Genomic DNA, 12,184 nt, shown 5'->3' on the forward strand with positions numbered 1-12,184 from the left:
CACGGGCAAGCAAAACAAAGATCCATGTCTGCCTCCTCAGGAGTTCAGGGTCAAGTCCCCAGACCCAGGAAGTCCCCAAATCCCCGTGCCCTATCTCGAGGAGGCAAAGCGAAGCCCTGGAGTTTGGGCCAGAGTCGCGGGCCTTGATGTGTGCTATGTGCTAGTAAATACTTCTAATTCCTTCTAGACAAAAGCTTTGATTGATAAGCTCCAAAAGCTTGTGTCGTCAGAGGGCAGATTTAAGAATCTGAGAGAAGCTCTGAAAAAGTAAGTGTGTGTCATTTTGTCACCATTATTTTTTAAATTGTAGAACCACACTGCAGAGGCATTCACGTGCCACCCCTGGCTGGAGCAGGAGGTCTGTCTGTCTGTCCATCTGTCTACCCACAAGACCGACCCCTACACATCCCAGACCCCCAGGGCAGGTCAGCTTCTACCAGAGAAATCCATCATCTACCAGAGAAATTCATCTACCAGAGAAATCATCTACCAGAGAAATTCCAAGGTGTCAGGGCATTTCCCACAAGAGGCACAGGAATAGTCTTGAGACGTGCAGTAGCTGTGATGATGATAATAGTGGTGCCGGATTCCTTGATTCCAAAATGCACATTTTATTTTACATTTTACCATTTCTGACATCAGGATACATCTCACAGTCAGTGTATTTATTTTGTATGATTGTGTTTGCTTTTTGTACTAGATAATTAGTCATCAAGACAAGAGTGCATTTTACACACAATGGCATCTTGGAATCAAAGAAATATGGTTTTACCAGTAATTTACACCTTACAGTTTGCAAAGTTTGTGCCCTGCCTGGCCATGGTGTGTGCAGCTCCATTAACACCGCCTGTGAGGTGGGCCTTCTCAACCTTGGCCCTCTTGTCCTTTAGACAAGGATTTTTTTTTTTTGGCCACACCACACGGCATGTGGGATCTTAGTTCCCCAACCAGGGATCAAGCCTGCGCCCCCTGCAGTGGAAGTGCAGAGTCTTAACCACTGGACCACCAGGGAGGTCCCTAGACCAGGACAGTTTTTGTCGTGGGGACTGTCCTGTGCATAGAACGATGTGAATGATGTTTCTCAGCATCCCTGGCCTCTACCCATGAAACGCCAGTGTCCGCCCCGCCCCCCGAGTTATGACAACCGAGAAGGTCTCCAGACATGGCCAGATAGCCTCAGGGAGGCAAAATCGCCCCCGTTGAGAGCCACTGTTGTGAGACAGATTCTCCCATGATGTTTCTCCAGACAAGGACACTGAGGAACTAGTGGCTGGCCCAAGGATTTGGGGCCGTGGTGATAGAGCCGGGCCTCAGCCCAGGCTGGCCTCCCAGGCCAGTGCTCTATTGTTTGCCCGAGGTTACCTCCCATGAGGGTCCAGGCCAGCTCTCCCAGGGCAGCGGTGACTCGGCCTGTTGGTACATGCTGTGGCCACATACGCACGTGAAATGTGGGTTTGCTCACTCTGGTTAGACGGGCACTTGGGCTTTCTCCACTAGTCTCTGCCACTGTGCTCCCCTCAGGCACTTGAACGTGTGCCCCGTTGGGCTGGCCCTCACCCTCTCTCTCCCTGCCTGGCTTGCTACCTGCTGGACTTTGGAGAGACCCTGGGAGACCCCTAGGGTCCCGGCTCCTTAGAGAGCCCAGGAATGCCTTTCTTCCCTTCCGCGAGGGATCACGTGATCACTGCCAGTACAAGGCCACTGAAGTCCGCGACCACCCAGCACCTCCAGCCCCGCCGCTGGCTCCGACACACCACACACCCGCCCTGCCAGCCTCGTCTGCCTTTCTCGTTTTCTTCCTGCCGTACCTGGTCTGTCCCTTGTGCTGGCTCCGTGTGCCATTGCCTTGACCATCTCCACTTTATTTGTGTCCTCAGACAGATGTTCCACCCATCTGTGCTGTCCGGCCGTCTCTCCTCCGCCTGGGCTCCGCGGAGCCCCCGTGGACTGTGCTTGCGGGGAGCTGCCCCCCCCGTGCATTCACCAACCTGTCCGTCCGCCCGCAGGGTGCTGCTCCATCAGCCTCCTTCACATGGCTTCCTCGCCCACCGCCGCCGCTGCCTCCACCGCGTCCGTGGTCCCCCATTCTGTCCGAGTCCCCATCTTGACTGTCTTCCCTCTTTCAGGTTACCCGTGGGCCTATGTAAGTGTCTCTCCCAGATGCCTCTGCTCCCAGCCACACCGGGGGCGGAGGTGGCCTTCGGGCATCTGGGCGCTAAGACCTTTATGCAAACCGGGTTCCTGCCTTATGGAGATACAGGCCAAGGCAGGCAGGGGAAGGATAGATTCGGGTAAACGTTTCTGTACTGTTTCTTCGGAGACACTAAGGTTTATACTTAGAGCGGTGTTGTGTCAGGGGTGGGGGTCGTCTCACCAGGCAGGGGACGGGCCGGAGGGAGTGGAGTGAGGTGGTGGGCACAACTGGTGACCCACCCAGACAAGGAGCCCGTGACGGACCCCACCGCGTAGGTCCTCAGACCCATTCTGAGGTCCTGGGCATCCTTTTTCGCCTGTCATTATATCATTCAGCCTTGTGCCAGCAGCCGGGCTAGCACGTGACCTTTTCCCTTTACCCCCAAATCCTCCCTCCCGTCCCCGGCCACTCTCTTAAATATCCCCTGGCCCACCTACAATGCTTCAGTCCCCTGCCCGGGCGCCCCCAGATGGACGTTGTCTCTCCTTCTCATCCCCCAAACCACACCCTGGTCCAACCTATGAGACTGTCCCCTCCTCTCAGTCGCCCAGGGACCAGAACCTTCCCGCAGCTCCCGCCAACAGCATTTGGCTGAGGACTAACTGCATCCGGCAGTAAAATGTGGTCACCAGCTCTTTGGGGGCCAGTTCCGGTTTTGCCCGTCCGTCTCCTCCGACGGGCTCATCTGCATCTTTGTCTTTAGCTTGAATAGGATGCCCACGGCAGGAACGCAGGGGCCGGGCTCTCACTGCCAGCTGCTGCCGTGAAAGCCCTTCCCCTCTGTTCCCGTCAGTGGAGGATGGGAACAGCTCTAGAGGGGCGAGTCTGCTAGCGGACCCGCAGGTCACCCCGCAGCCACCTCCAAACGAGGGGAACATCCATCTACCTACGTGGATATGATGGATCCAGAGTCCCGGAGTTCCAGAGTCTCAGCGGCTCTGACAAGGCCAAATACCCGTTTCCATCTTTATTTTCTGTCTGTGGCCACAGAGCAAAGCCCAGTCTCTTGCTAATGAGACAACAGAGCAGGGAGTATCCAGGAGGCAGAAAGCAAGACTGGACCCCGAGGCCCACCCACACAGCCAACACATTGCCAAAAAAAAATTTTTTTTTCCATAACCTGAGTACCTGATTTCCCTGCACCCCATGCCAGAACTGAGACCTGTAAGAGAAAGCAGCCCATCCCAGGGCTGGGACAGGGTGAAGGAGAGGGCTGATCCGTGCCGGGTGGAGCGCCCCTGGGGCAGCTGCATCTCGCTTTCAGTCACCGGTACCAGTTAATTTCTTTCATCCCCCTTGACATCAGCAGGAATTTCTTGGTAGAAACATCAAGTGCGGGGGCCCCAAACAACCACAGACAAGATCCAGATGCCAGGTGTCACCACGTCTAGGCCTGCCTGGAACGCCAGGGGCAGCTTTTAGCATGGGGGACGGGGCACTTTTCTTTCTGCTCCCTGAAACATCAGACACAGGCATGGCAGGGCTCTGCCGAAAGAGGAAGCGCCCCCCCCACACACACACACAATTTCAGCCTTGTTGGCCCCGCCCTGATCCAGGGCAAGGCTGGATGCCTCCTGACAGGGGCCAGATGCCCACACGGAAGTTCAGAGCTAGCCATAGGTTGGGTGTTTTGCCTACATGAAGCCCCTACCGTGCTCCCCTCCTCGCTCAGATGCTCAGCATGGTCTGTCTCCACGCGGTGGTGCCCTTTGGGGGCCCTCCACCAGCCCTGCGTACCCCACACCTGTCCCCACAGCTCCCTACACTGGCCACTCCGACAGCCCCATATATTTACCTACGTGGCTCTGGATTTTGGTTGGTTGGGTGTGCGTGTGTGTGTACATGACTGAGTTAAGGGTGGTGTTCCCTGGACCCCTCACCGTGAAGGTAGTAAACAGGAACAGAGTTTGGTGCTGGGGCTGGCAGTGCCACTTGCAGTGACTAAATTGCCCGTCCATCACCTTTCCACAACTGGATCAGAAACCCCAGTAAACACCTCAGGGAGAGCCACACCTCAGTGACCAGAGGACTCCCAGACTTTTTTCACTGGTCTGGGTGGTCAGAGCCCCTGTGAGGCATCCAGAAACACCCTGCATCCTTCAGTCATTCACAGGCAGCGAGCAGCACCCGGCCTCCCCTTCTGCCTCTATCTGAGATAAGAGGTCCTTCGAGCTCTGCAGGCTACCTGGTTCCCATCAAGGGCAGGGGGAGTGCGGTGCCCCCCAGAACCTGCCGGCCAGCACACTGCCTCAGCCGTCCAGCTCTAGAGCGGCTGCTCAGACCTTTGAACTCTTTCTCCGTCAGATCCACCAGCCTGTGCTCCAGACTTGGAGTTTGACGGAAAGGAAATGAAAAGCCAGGCATGTAGCAATCATGGAGTATAATGGCCAGAAGGACCCAGAGAGGTCTGCCAGTGACCAGTATGATTCTTGCTTTTTTTTCTTTTTCACAACTCACAGTAAAAAAAAAAAAAAAAATTACATTTGACAGTGTGACCCTATATACAAATGCATATATGCATAACAGGAACAAAAATTTCACAAAGCAATTTTAGTCCATGCAATGAACCCAGATATCCTCTATTCTCTCTCTTTTTTTTATTTTATTTTATTTTATTTTATTTTAAATATATGTATATATATATATTTTTTTTTTGGTAGAGGAAAGGATTATTTATTTATTTATTTATTTATTTAGGGCTGTGTTGGGTCTTCGTTTCGTGCGAGGGCTTTCTCTAGTTGCGGCAAGCGGGGGCCACTCTTCATCGCGGTGCGCGGGCCTTTCATTATCGCGGCCTCTCTTGTTGCGGGGCACAGGCTCCAGACGCGCAGGCTCAGTAGTTGTGGCTCACGGGCCTAGCTGCTCCGCGGCATGTGGGACCTTCCCATACCAGGGCTCGAACCCGTGTCCCCTGCATTGGCAGGCAGATTCTCAACCACTGCGCCACCAGGGAAGCCCTCTTTTTTTTAATTAAAAAAAAAAATCTGGTCAACACTCACCAAATTGTTTTTAACACCCATGAAAGGGTCAAGACCGACAGTTCAAAAAACATTTCTCCTGCTCACTGTTTCCCAAACTCCAAGCATCCACCTCCTTCAGGACTTTGCTGTACCCATGTGTCAGCTATATTTGCATTTACTTAATGGTCTCCTTTAAATTAACTCACTATTTCCCAGAAATACATTTAAATAAGAAGGAAAACTCTATATCATGACAGCAAATGGGAAACCAGTGTACTTGCCATAAATACACAGGTTACCATAAAAAATAAATACAGTGAAATCAAAATAATATTATTAAATTCTGGCCAGATCCTAGTGTTTCCTGAGTGAGACCTGTTACTATTTGTTCAAAAAGAAAAAAAGAGGAAAACGGCACGTGTTAGAAAGTGACAAAGCTATGCTGTCACCAAATGAGCTCTCTCCTTGAGCAGTGGTGGGGGGGGGAGTGAAAATTTAATGTTTCTTATCATATGAATCAATTTGTATAAACAGTGTCTGGGCATCACCTAAAATCAACTCTCAAATAACCTAAAATTGTCTTAGCTAACATCAGTTCTCTGGTATGAGGGGAACCTGAGGACCAGAGAGGGAAAGAACTGGCCTAGGGTCACACAGCAAGCAGGCAAGGGACAGGCCAGGTTTCTGTTCTTGCTCTACCATCCTCCCTGCCTCCCCTTCCTCTGGAGTGGCAGGACTGCCACAAGGAGACAAAGGTGAGATGGGCTAGAAAGGCGAGTCCCTGTACCTGTGTGCTGAGCTGAGAGGAGGCTGTGGAGCACTGTGTGATGAGTCCCCTGGGCGAACTATCTGGAGCTCTGCCAGAGTAGAGTGACCACTGGACCCATCACAGAGTCACCCCCTTAACCTAGCACCCCACCCAGAGGCACCAGGACAAGTTGTGCAGGAACAGTAACAGGAACCCCTGCTTCAGAGCCACAGATCCGAGAGGTCCGGCCCATACTGCTGAGTACCATCCCCACGAAAGCCATCCCCCAGGAGCCACCGATCATGGGAGCCGTCTCACCCAACGCCCCCGCCCAGAAGCCAAATCCAGGATGGTGATCTCAGAGGGCAAGGGTTTCCTGCGCTGGCAGCCCAGTACTTGGGTGGGCAGAGATCCCAATGGGGAAGAAGTAAAGGCAGAGAAGTCTTGGGGAAAGAACGGGACAAGGGGCTCGGTGGGGTGGCTGGTGGTGACTGGCAGGAATGGGCACGGTGCTGTGAAGCCCCCCAGGATGTGATTCTAGGGCGGGATTGGGATGGAGAGTTTCAGTGGAGAGACAGAAAGGAAAGGCGAGCTGGGAGGGGGCTGGCGGCCAAGCCCCGGGGCTCCATCTGGGAGGGAGAGCGGAGAGGTAGAGGAGGGCCTTCTGGCTTGGGGTGGGAGGGGTGATTGATGGAGACGCCCCAGGCCCCAGCGGGCACCATGTCGCCCCCACCACCCCGGAGGACTGACCCTCACACCCAGCTGGCAATCCGAGCCCCAAGAGCTGCTATTACTCTTGGCGAATAGAAATCCCTTTCCCTCCAGCAAAGCGAGAGATGCATGCGGGGTGTTCTGTTCGCGGCAGAGGCTCGAGTTTTTAAGTGAAAAACTTCTGTTAATGCCATTTGCTTCAAAGTTGTGACCCACCCTGTGTCCCTTACCTGGGGATGTACCTCACTGACCTGGCCTTCATCGAAGAGGGGACGCCCAACTACACGGAGGACGGCCTGGTCAACTTCTCCAAGATGAGAATGGTGCGTTCCCCACAGCAGAGCGGGCCAGGGGTGGGGGGAACATCAAAACCCAGACCCAAGCCCCGGGCTCACCCGAGCTGTGCCCGACAGTCCTGGCCGACTGGATGCGGCACATGCACTGGGGAGCCTGAACCCGGCTTCTCCACTTCCTCAAACGAGCAGCTACCCTCTGGCAGGCCCTGAGCCAGCTCTACCTGCGTCTCCTCCTTTAATGCCCGCAGTCTGAGGGGTGGGTGATCTTATGATTCTCCACCTTACAGGTGAGCAGGCTGAGGCTTGGAGTAATCAATGACCAGCCCAAGGTCACCCCTAAGGAAAAGGCAGAGCCGGGTCTGGGGCCCAAGTCTGTCTGACTCCAAAGCCTGCCCCTTTATTCGCACCCCATCCGTTATTGTTCAGAGAAGCACTTGCATTATGTGGCCGCAGCAAAATCATTTCTGCAGCACCTCCGAAGCAAGTAGGTTTCCAATTTCCCCAGAGGAGTCTAGGCCCTGGGAGGGGAGATGAGGACCCTTCCAGCAGGGAGCCTGCTTTCCAGCCAACCTTCTCATCTTCTCACTCCAACTAGAGAGCCTCTGTTTGTATCGGTTCTGTGTCATGGGGTTCCTCCTGAGATTTTGTTTAATAGGTAAGGTTTCTCTGTCAAAGGCAAGATGGTAGCACTGACCTGGGAACAGGATGGGGGAGCCCCTTTGTGTGGTCTTGCACCTGGTGGGCACGTAGAAAGTGGCAGAGGCCTTTAGCTGTTGCTGGAATTGAGGGGGGCTGTTTTAGGATGTTGGATAAGCCAGTACCACTGATCAAATGATCTGTTTTTCTCTTAATTACATAGTATAACTAACCTATAGATTTTTTTTAGCAACAAAAATCACTCATTTATTTTCATTACTCAGAGAAAATGATTGGTAATTTTCTTTTACTGTATTATCTCTGAGTCTTTAAAACAATTCTTTCTTCATCATCTGTCATGTGATCCTACTAAATATACCTTTTACCTTTCAGAATAGGCATCTTTTTATTGAAGTATAGTTCATTTACAATATTGTGATAGTTTCAGGTATATGACATAGTAATTCAGTATTTTTATAGATTATGTGACTGGATAAAGAAGATGTGGTGTATACAAACACACACACACACACACACACACACACACACAGAAAGAGGAATGTTATCCAGCCATAAAAAAGAAGGACATTCTAGGAGGTACAAACTATTGCATTGGCCAAAAAGTTCGTTCGGTCACTGAATACGTTGTTCAATAAAGTTCTTGGTAAAAATGAAAAATGTGTCTCTACTTGAAACCAAACGAACTTTTTCGCCAACCCAATATTATGTATAAAATAAGCTACAAGGTTATGTTGTACCACACGGGGAATATAGCCAATATTTTGTAATAGCTATAAGTGGAGTATAACCTTCAAAAACTGTGAATCACTATATTGTGCACCTGTAACTTATATAATATTGTACATCAGCTATAGTTCAATAAATAAATAAATTGCATGAAATTCTGCCATTTGCAACAATGTGAATGGACCTAGAGGGTATTATACTTAGTGAAATAAGTCAGAGAAGGACAAATACTCTATGTTATAACTTATAACCTGTAGATTTATAGATTCTCACCAAGTGTCAGCCTTTGAGGCAGGTTTTGCTGGTTTAAAGAAACTCTTGCTGCCTCGGCGGGGTCTCCCAGGAGGTGAATTAAGAGACTGACTGCAGACGTGGCTGTTGATGCCCCTTCTGTTCTGTGGCATGTGTGTGTGTGGAGGGGGGGGTGGGGGGTCGGGGGAGGGGGTACTAAGAGAAAACTGTCTTCCAAACCTCTCCTTCCTTCCCGCAGATATCCCATATCATCCGAGAGATTCGCCAGTTTCAACAAACTGCCTACAAAATAGAGCACCAAGCAAAGGTAAGCTGGCAGCATTTTCAGTCACTTCCGCTTTTTCACAGTGCTCTGGCTGCATTGCCTTCCTTCCTGCCTTTTCCGCTCCACACCCAACCACTTTCTGCCCCTGAGTTCCCTGGGCCCTCTCTTTTAGGAAACCCTCCTTGTCCCCTGTGCCCTGACCCGCCCTGAGTTCCCCCTCCTTTGGACTGCGCTTGTGCTAATCTTTCAGCTCCTGTCTGGTTTTTACCTGCCATGGGATGGTTTATAATCATGTCTGACCTCCCCCTGAGGCAGGAGAGGCAGTGTTTATCACATCTTTTCGAAATGTTCACCAGTTTCAAAATTCACAGCTAGAAAGGGCACACAGCAAAAAGTCCCCCAGCCTCCAAGTTCCCCTCCCAAAGCCAACCGTATCACCCATTTTTTGTGTGTGTATGCAAACACACCCCAACTTTTTTTTACTATAATGTATACTGTAGCATACTATACATTGCTTCAGCATCATTCTTTTTTGCCTTAATATATCTTGGAGATATTTCCTGTTGAGGCAGAGGCATTCTCCTTCTTCCTTATGGCTGCAGAGAAATTCATGTATTTATTCGATCCTCTATACTGATGGACATTTAGGTTGTCTCAGTCTTTTGCTGCTATAGGCAAGGTGGGGGAAAAAACACCTTGTACATTCGGGAATCAGAGAGTGCTGTGAGAGTGTGAATCCAGGGACCTGTATCGGGGTTGGGGGACAGGGCCCATCTGAGAAGCACAGAGACCACAGACGACTGCTATGAGTAGCCTCAGACAAGCCTGAACCAGATGGGACTGTGGGCTTCTAGAAGGATCTAGAACCGTGTCCTAAGGAGAGTGGGAAGCCCTGAAAGGAGCTTACAGGACTGGATTAATATGCATTTTTTAAAAGATGGTGGGGCTGTATGGAGAGAGGTTGGCATGTTAGTCTCATTTCACTACTCAAACCCTATGCTGTTAGCCCCATTTTACAGTTAAAATAACTGGGACTTGCTAATCCAGACTCTGGCTCCGAATCCTATGACTTTTTTACGCTGCCCAGAGATGTATTTGCTTTCCATCCAGCTTCTTAACCTCCTAGTTTGAAGTTCACAAAAAATATCCAGCTCCAGACACACTCCTGAGCATACCAGAAAATCAAGCTCTTAGTATTTTTCTCTTCTACTTTCCTTTGTGATAGACTTGCCCTGTTTCCTGCCATGTTCTGTGAACTCACTATCTGTCTTATAGCTGATAGCCACAGAGAGAAGAAAAATCAGTGGGTTAACCAATTGTGCCACTTTTTCCTTGTTCATTCATTCGCTCAAGTATTTACTGAGCATGTACTGTGTGCCAGGCACTGTATTAGGCCTTGGCCCCTTCTTAAACTAGCCCTCGAGCTCCATATGCAATACAAATAAATGCTACTGCCCTTCAGACTCTTTTCCTTAACAGCTTTGCAGTGGTGGTATTTGATGCCAGTCTCCTGCTAAAGCAAAATTTTTAGGGAAACAAATGCTCATGACGGAGGAAACTAACTAACCAGTCTGCTGATTCCCAGAGTGTTTGGGAGGGTTGAGATTTTGTGCTCTAGAAAGGGCTGTTCACAGGAAGCTACTAGCTATTTATAAAAGTCTGGTCTATTTCACATGGCTGTAAAATCGCCATATCTTTATCAGTGGATATGAGTTCATCTAGATGGTGGTATCTGAGGTTGTCTTCCTAGAGGTGCTGGGTGAGAGCCATTAATCAGACACAATAATCATTTCATCTGTGACTGATGATCAGCATCCTAGGAAGCCGGTCCTGTCCCTCACAGTAGCAGAGGGTCCATTAGCAAAGATGCTTGCAACAAAGACTTGGTTTTTCTCAAGCAGCTATCAGAAGATTCCCAATTACGTGCTAAGAAATATAATATGTTTTCTTTTTTCTGCTCTGAGTTTCTGTGGAAAAACATGAACCTTCGGCTCCAAACAACTGACAAGTCAATGAGCCTTGGAAAGATTCTTTTCGAAGGGCGGTTGGGGTTTGCCTATGAGATCTGGGCTCTGATCTGTCATCGTACATTTAACACACAGGAATCCAGCAAAACACTTGAGAGCAGTGTGAAGTGGGGAGGGAGGAGGAAGGAGAGTAACTGAGTCCATGTGGTGACTCTTCCTGATTTTCCACTCTGAGATTTTGCCCTGGAGTGAGCCTCGTGAGACGAAAAATAAGGGAGCCTCTTTCCTTACATGGCCTCAGTTTCCACTGTCTTGTCTTGGGTGAATCTCTCTCGGTGTTACATAAACCTGGTGTTTAAGTATGTTTTTCCAACATACAGAAACATTGAAAGAATTGTGAACACCCGTACATCCACTACCTAGATGCTACAATTGACATTTTAGATATTTAGATAGAGATGATTTTTTAATATGAGCCCAAAATATTTCACCTAATGTTCAACCAAAGAAACGGTGGTCAAGAGTAATTTTGACTATATGTGATTTTATATTACTGTGAAGACAAAAAAGGCAGAAAATAATACTAAGAAAAATAATACAAAGACACAACACTGCTATAATGCATCTTTGCCTCATGTGCAAACCTGACACCCCTCCCTGCCTCCACCCTAGTGCCTGATTCCCGGGAGACACCCGACGTCCACGTAGGATTATGGAGGTCCCATCGTCCTGCCGTTCCTTTTTCTCTTTTCCTTTTCTCAGGTAACCCAATATTTACTGGACCAATCTTTTGTAATGGACGAAGAAAGTCTCTACAAGTGCTCTCTCCGAATAGAACCAAAACTCCCCACCTGAAGCTGTACCCAGCCCGCCACCATGGACACATGCTATATGATATTGTACATAGTCGTTTGGTTTCTCTGGGTTTTCTTCTTTAGTATGTGCTTCTCCAAGGATACAAATACGTTCTTGTTCTTAGATTCCTGTAGAACCAAAATATGAATCTCTGCACTGGTTAGGACTTGGTCCACGCACCCCATCCCTCGTTTCCTGCAGTGCCTGTTTCTTTGAAACAACTGTACTCTTAGTCTGTTCTTCCCAGCCCCTCACTCTCCCCCAAAGGGAAAACAGAATCCGTGCATACACGAATCTTTGGCACCAGTCCTGCTTCTGTCTGTCCCCAGCCCAGGCCCCTGGGTTGAGTTGGCCACCCAGCATCCTCCGGCATGTTCCACATAGCTGTTATAACAGGGTGGGGGGTAGGGGGGAGGCGGGAGGGGGAACCGTACCCTGAAGTCCAGTCATCGACAAATCTTCCCGCTGATGGTGATGCCAATTTCCAAAGCAGCTTTTTCAGCCAAAATCGCAGGTCTCAAAACTCCGTGTCTCCCAGTGACCTGGAGGGAAA

The 12,184-nt window shown here is 49.9% G+C and overlaps 1 protein-coding gene across 2 annotated transcripts in view; it reads left to right on the plus strand.

The window, feature by feature from the left end:
• The window catches only part of RASGRF1 (Ras protein specific guanine nucleotide releasing factor 1), a 105,562-nt gene extending 93,566 nt beyond the window's left edge, over positions 1–11,996 (plus strand). For both annotated transcript variants that reach the window (XM_060095378.1, XM_060095380.1), the window contains 4 exons: positions 188–267; positions 6,819–6,936; positions 8,783–8,851; positions 11,539–11,996. In XM_060095378.1, the coding sequence (XP_059951361.1) occupies positions 188–267; positions 6,819–6,936; positions 8,783–8,851; positions 11,539–11,631 (360 nt within the window). In that variant the 3' untranslated portion in view covers positions 11,632–11,996. The remainder of the gene's footprint in view (positions 1–187; positions 268–6,818; positions 6,937–8,782; positions 8,852–11,538) is intronic.
• The last annotated feature ends 188 nt before the right edge of the window (positions 11,997–12,184 follow it).

Source organism: Mesoplodon densirostris, chromosome 4 (genome assembly GCF_025265405.1).
Source record: "Mesoplodon densirostris isolate mMesDen1 chromosome 4, mMesDen1 primary haplotype, whole genome shotgun sequence".
Classification (NCBI taxonomy): Eukaryota; Metazoa; Chordata; class Mammalia; order Artiodactyla; family Ziphiidae; genus Mesoplodon; species Mesoplodon densirostris.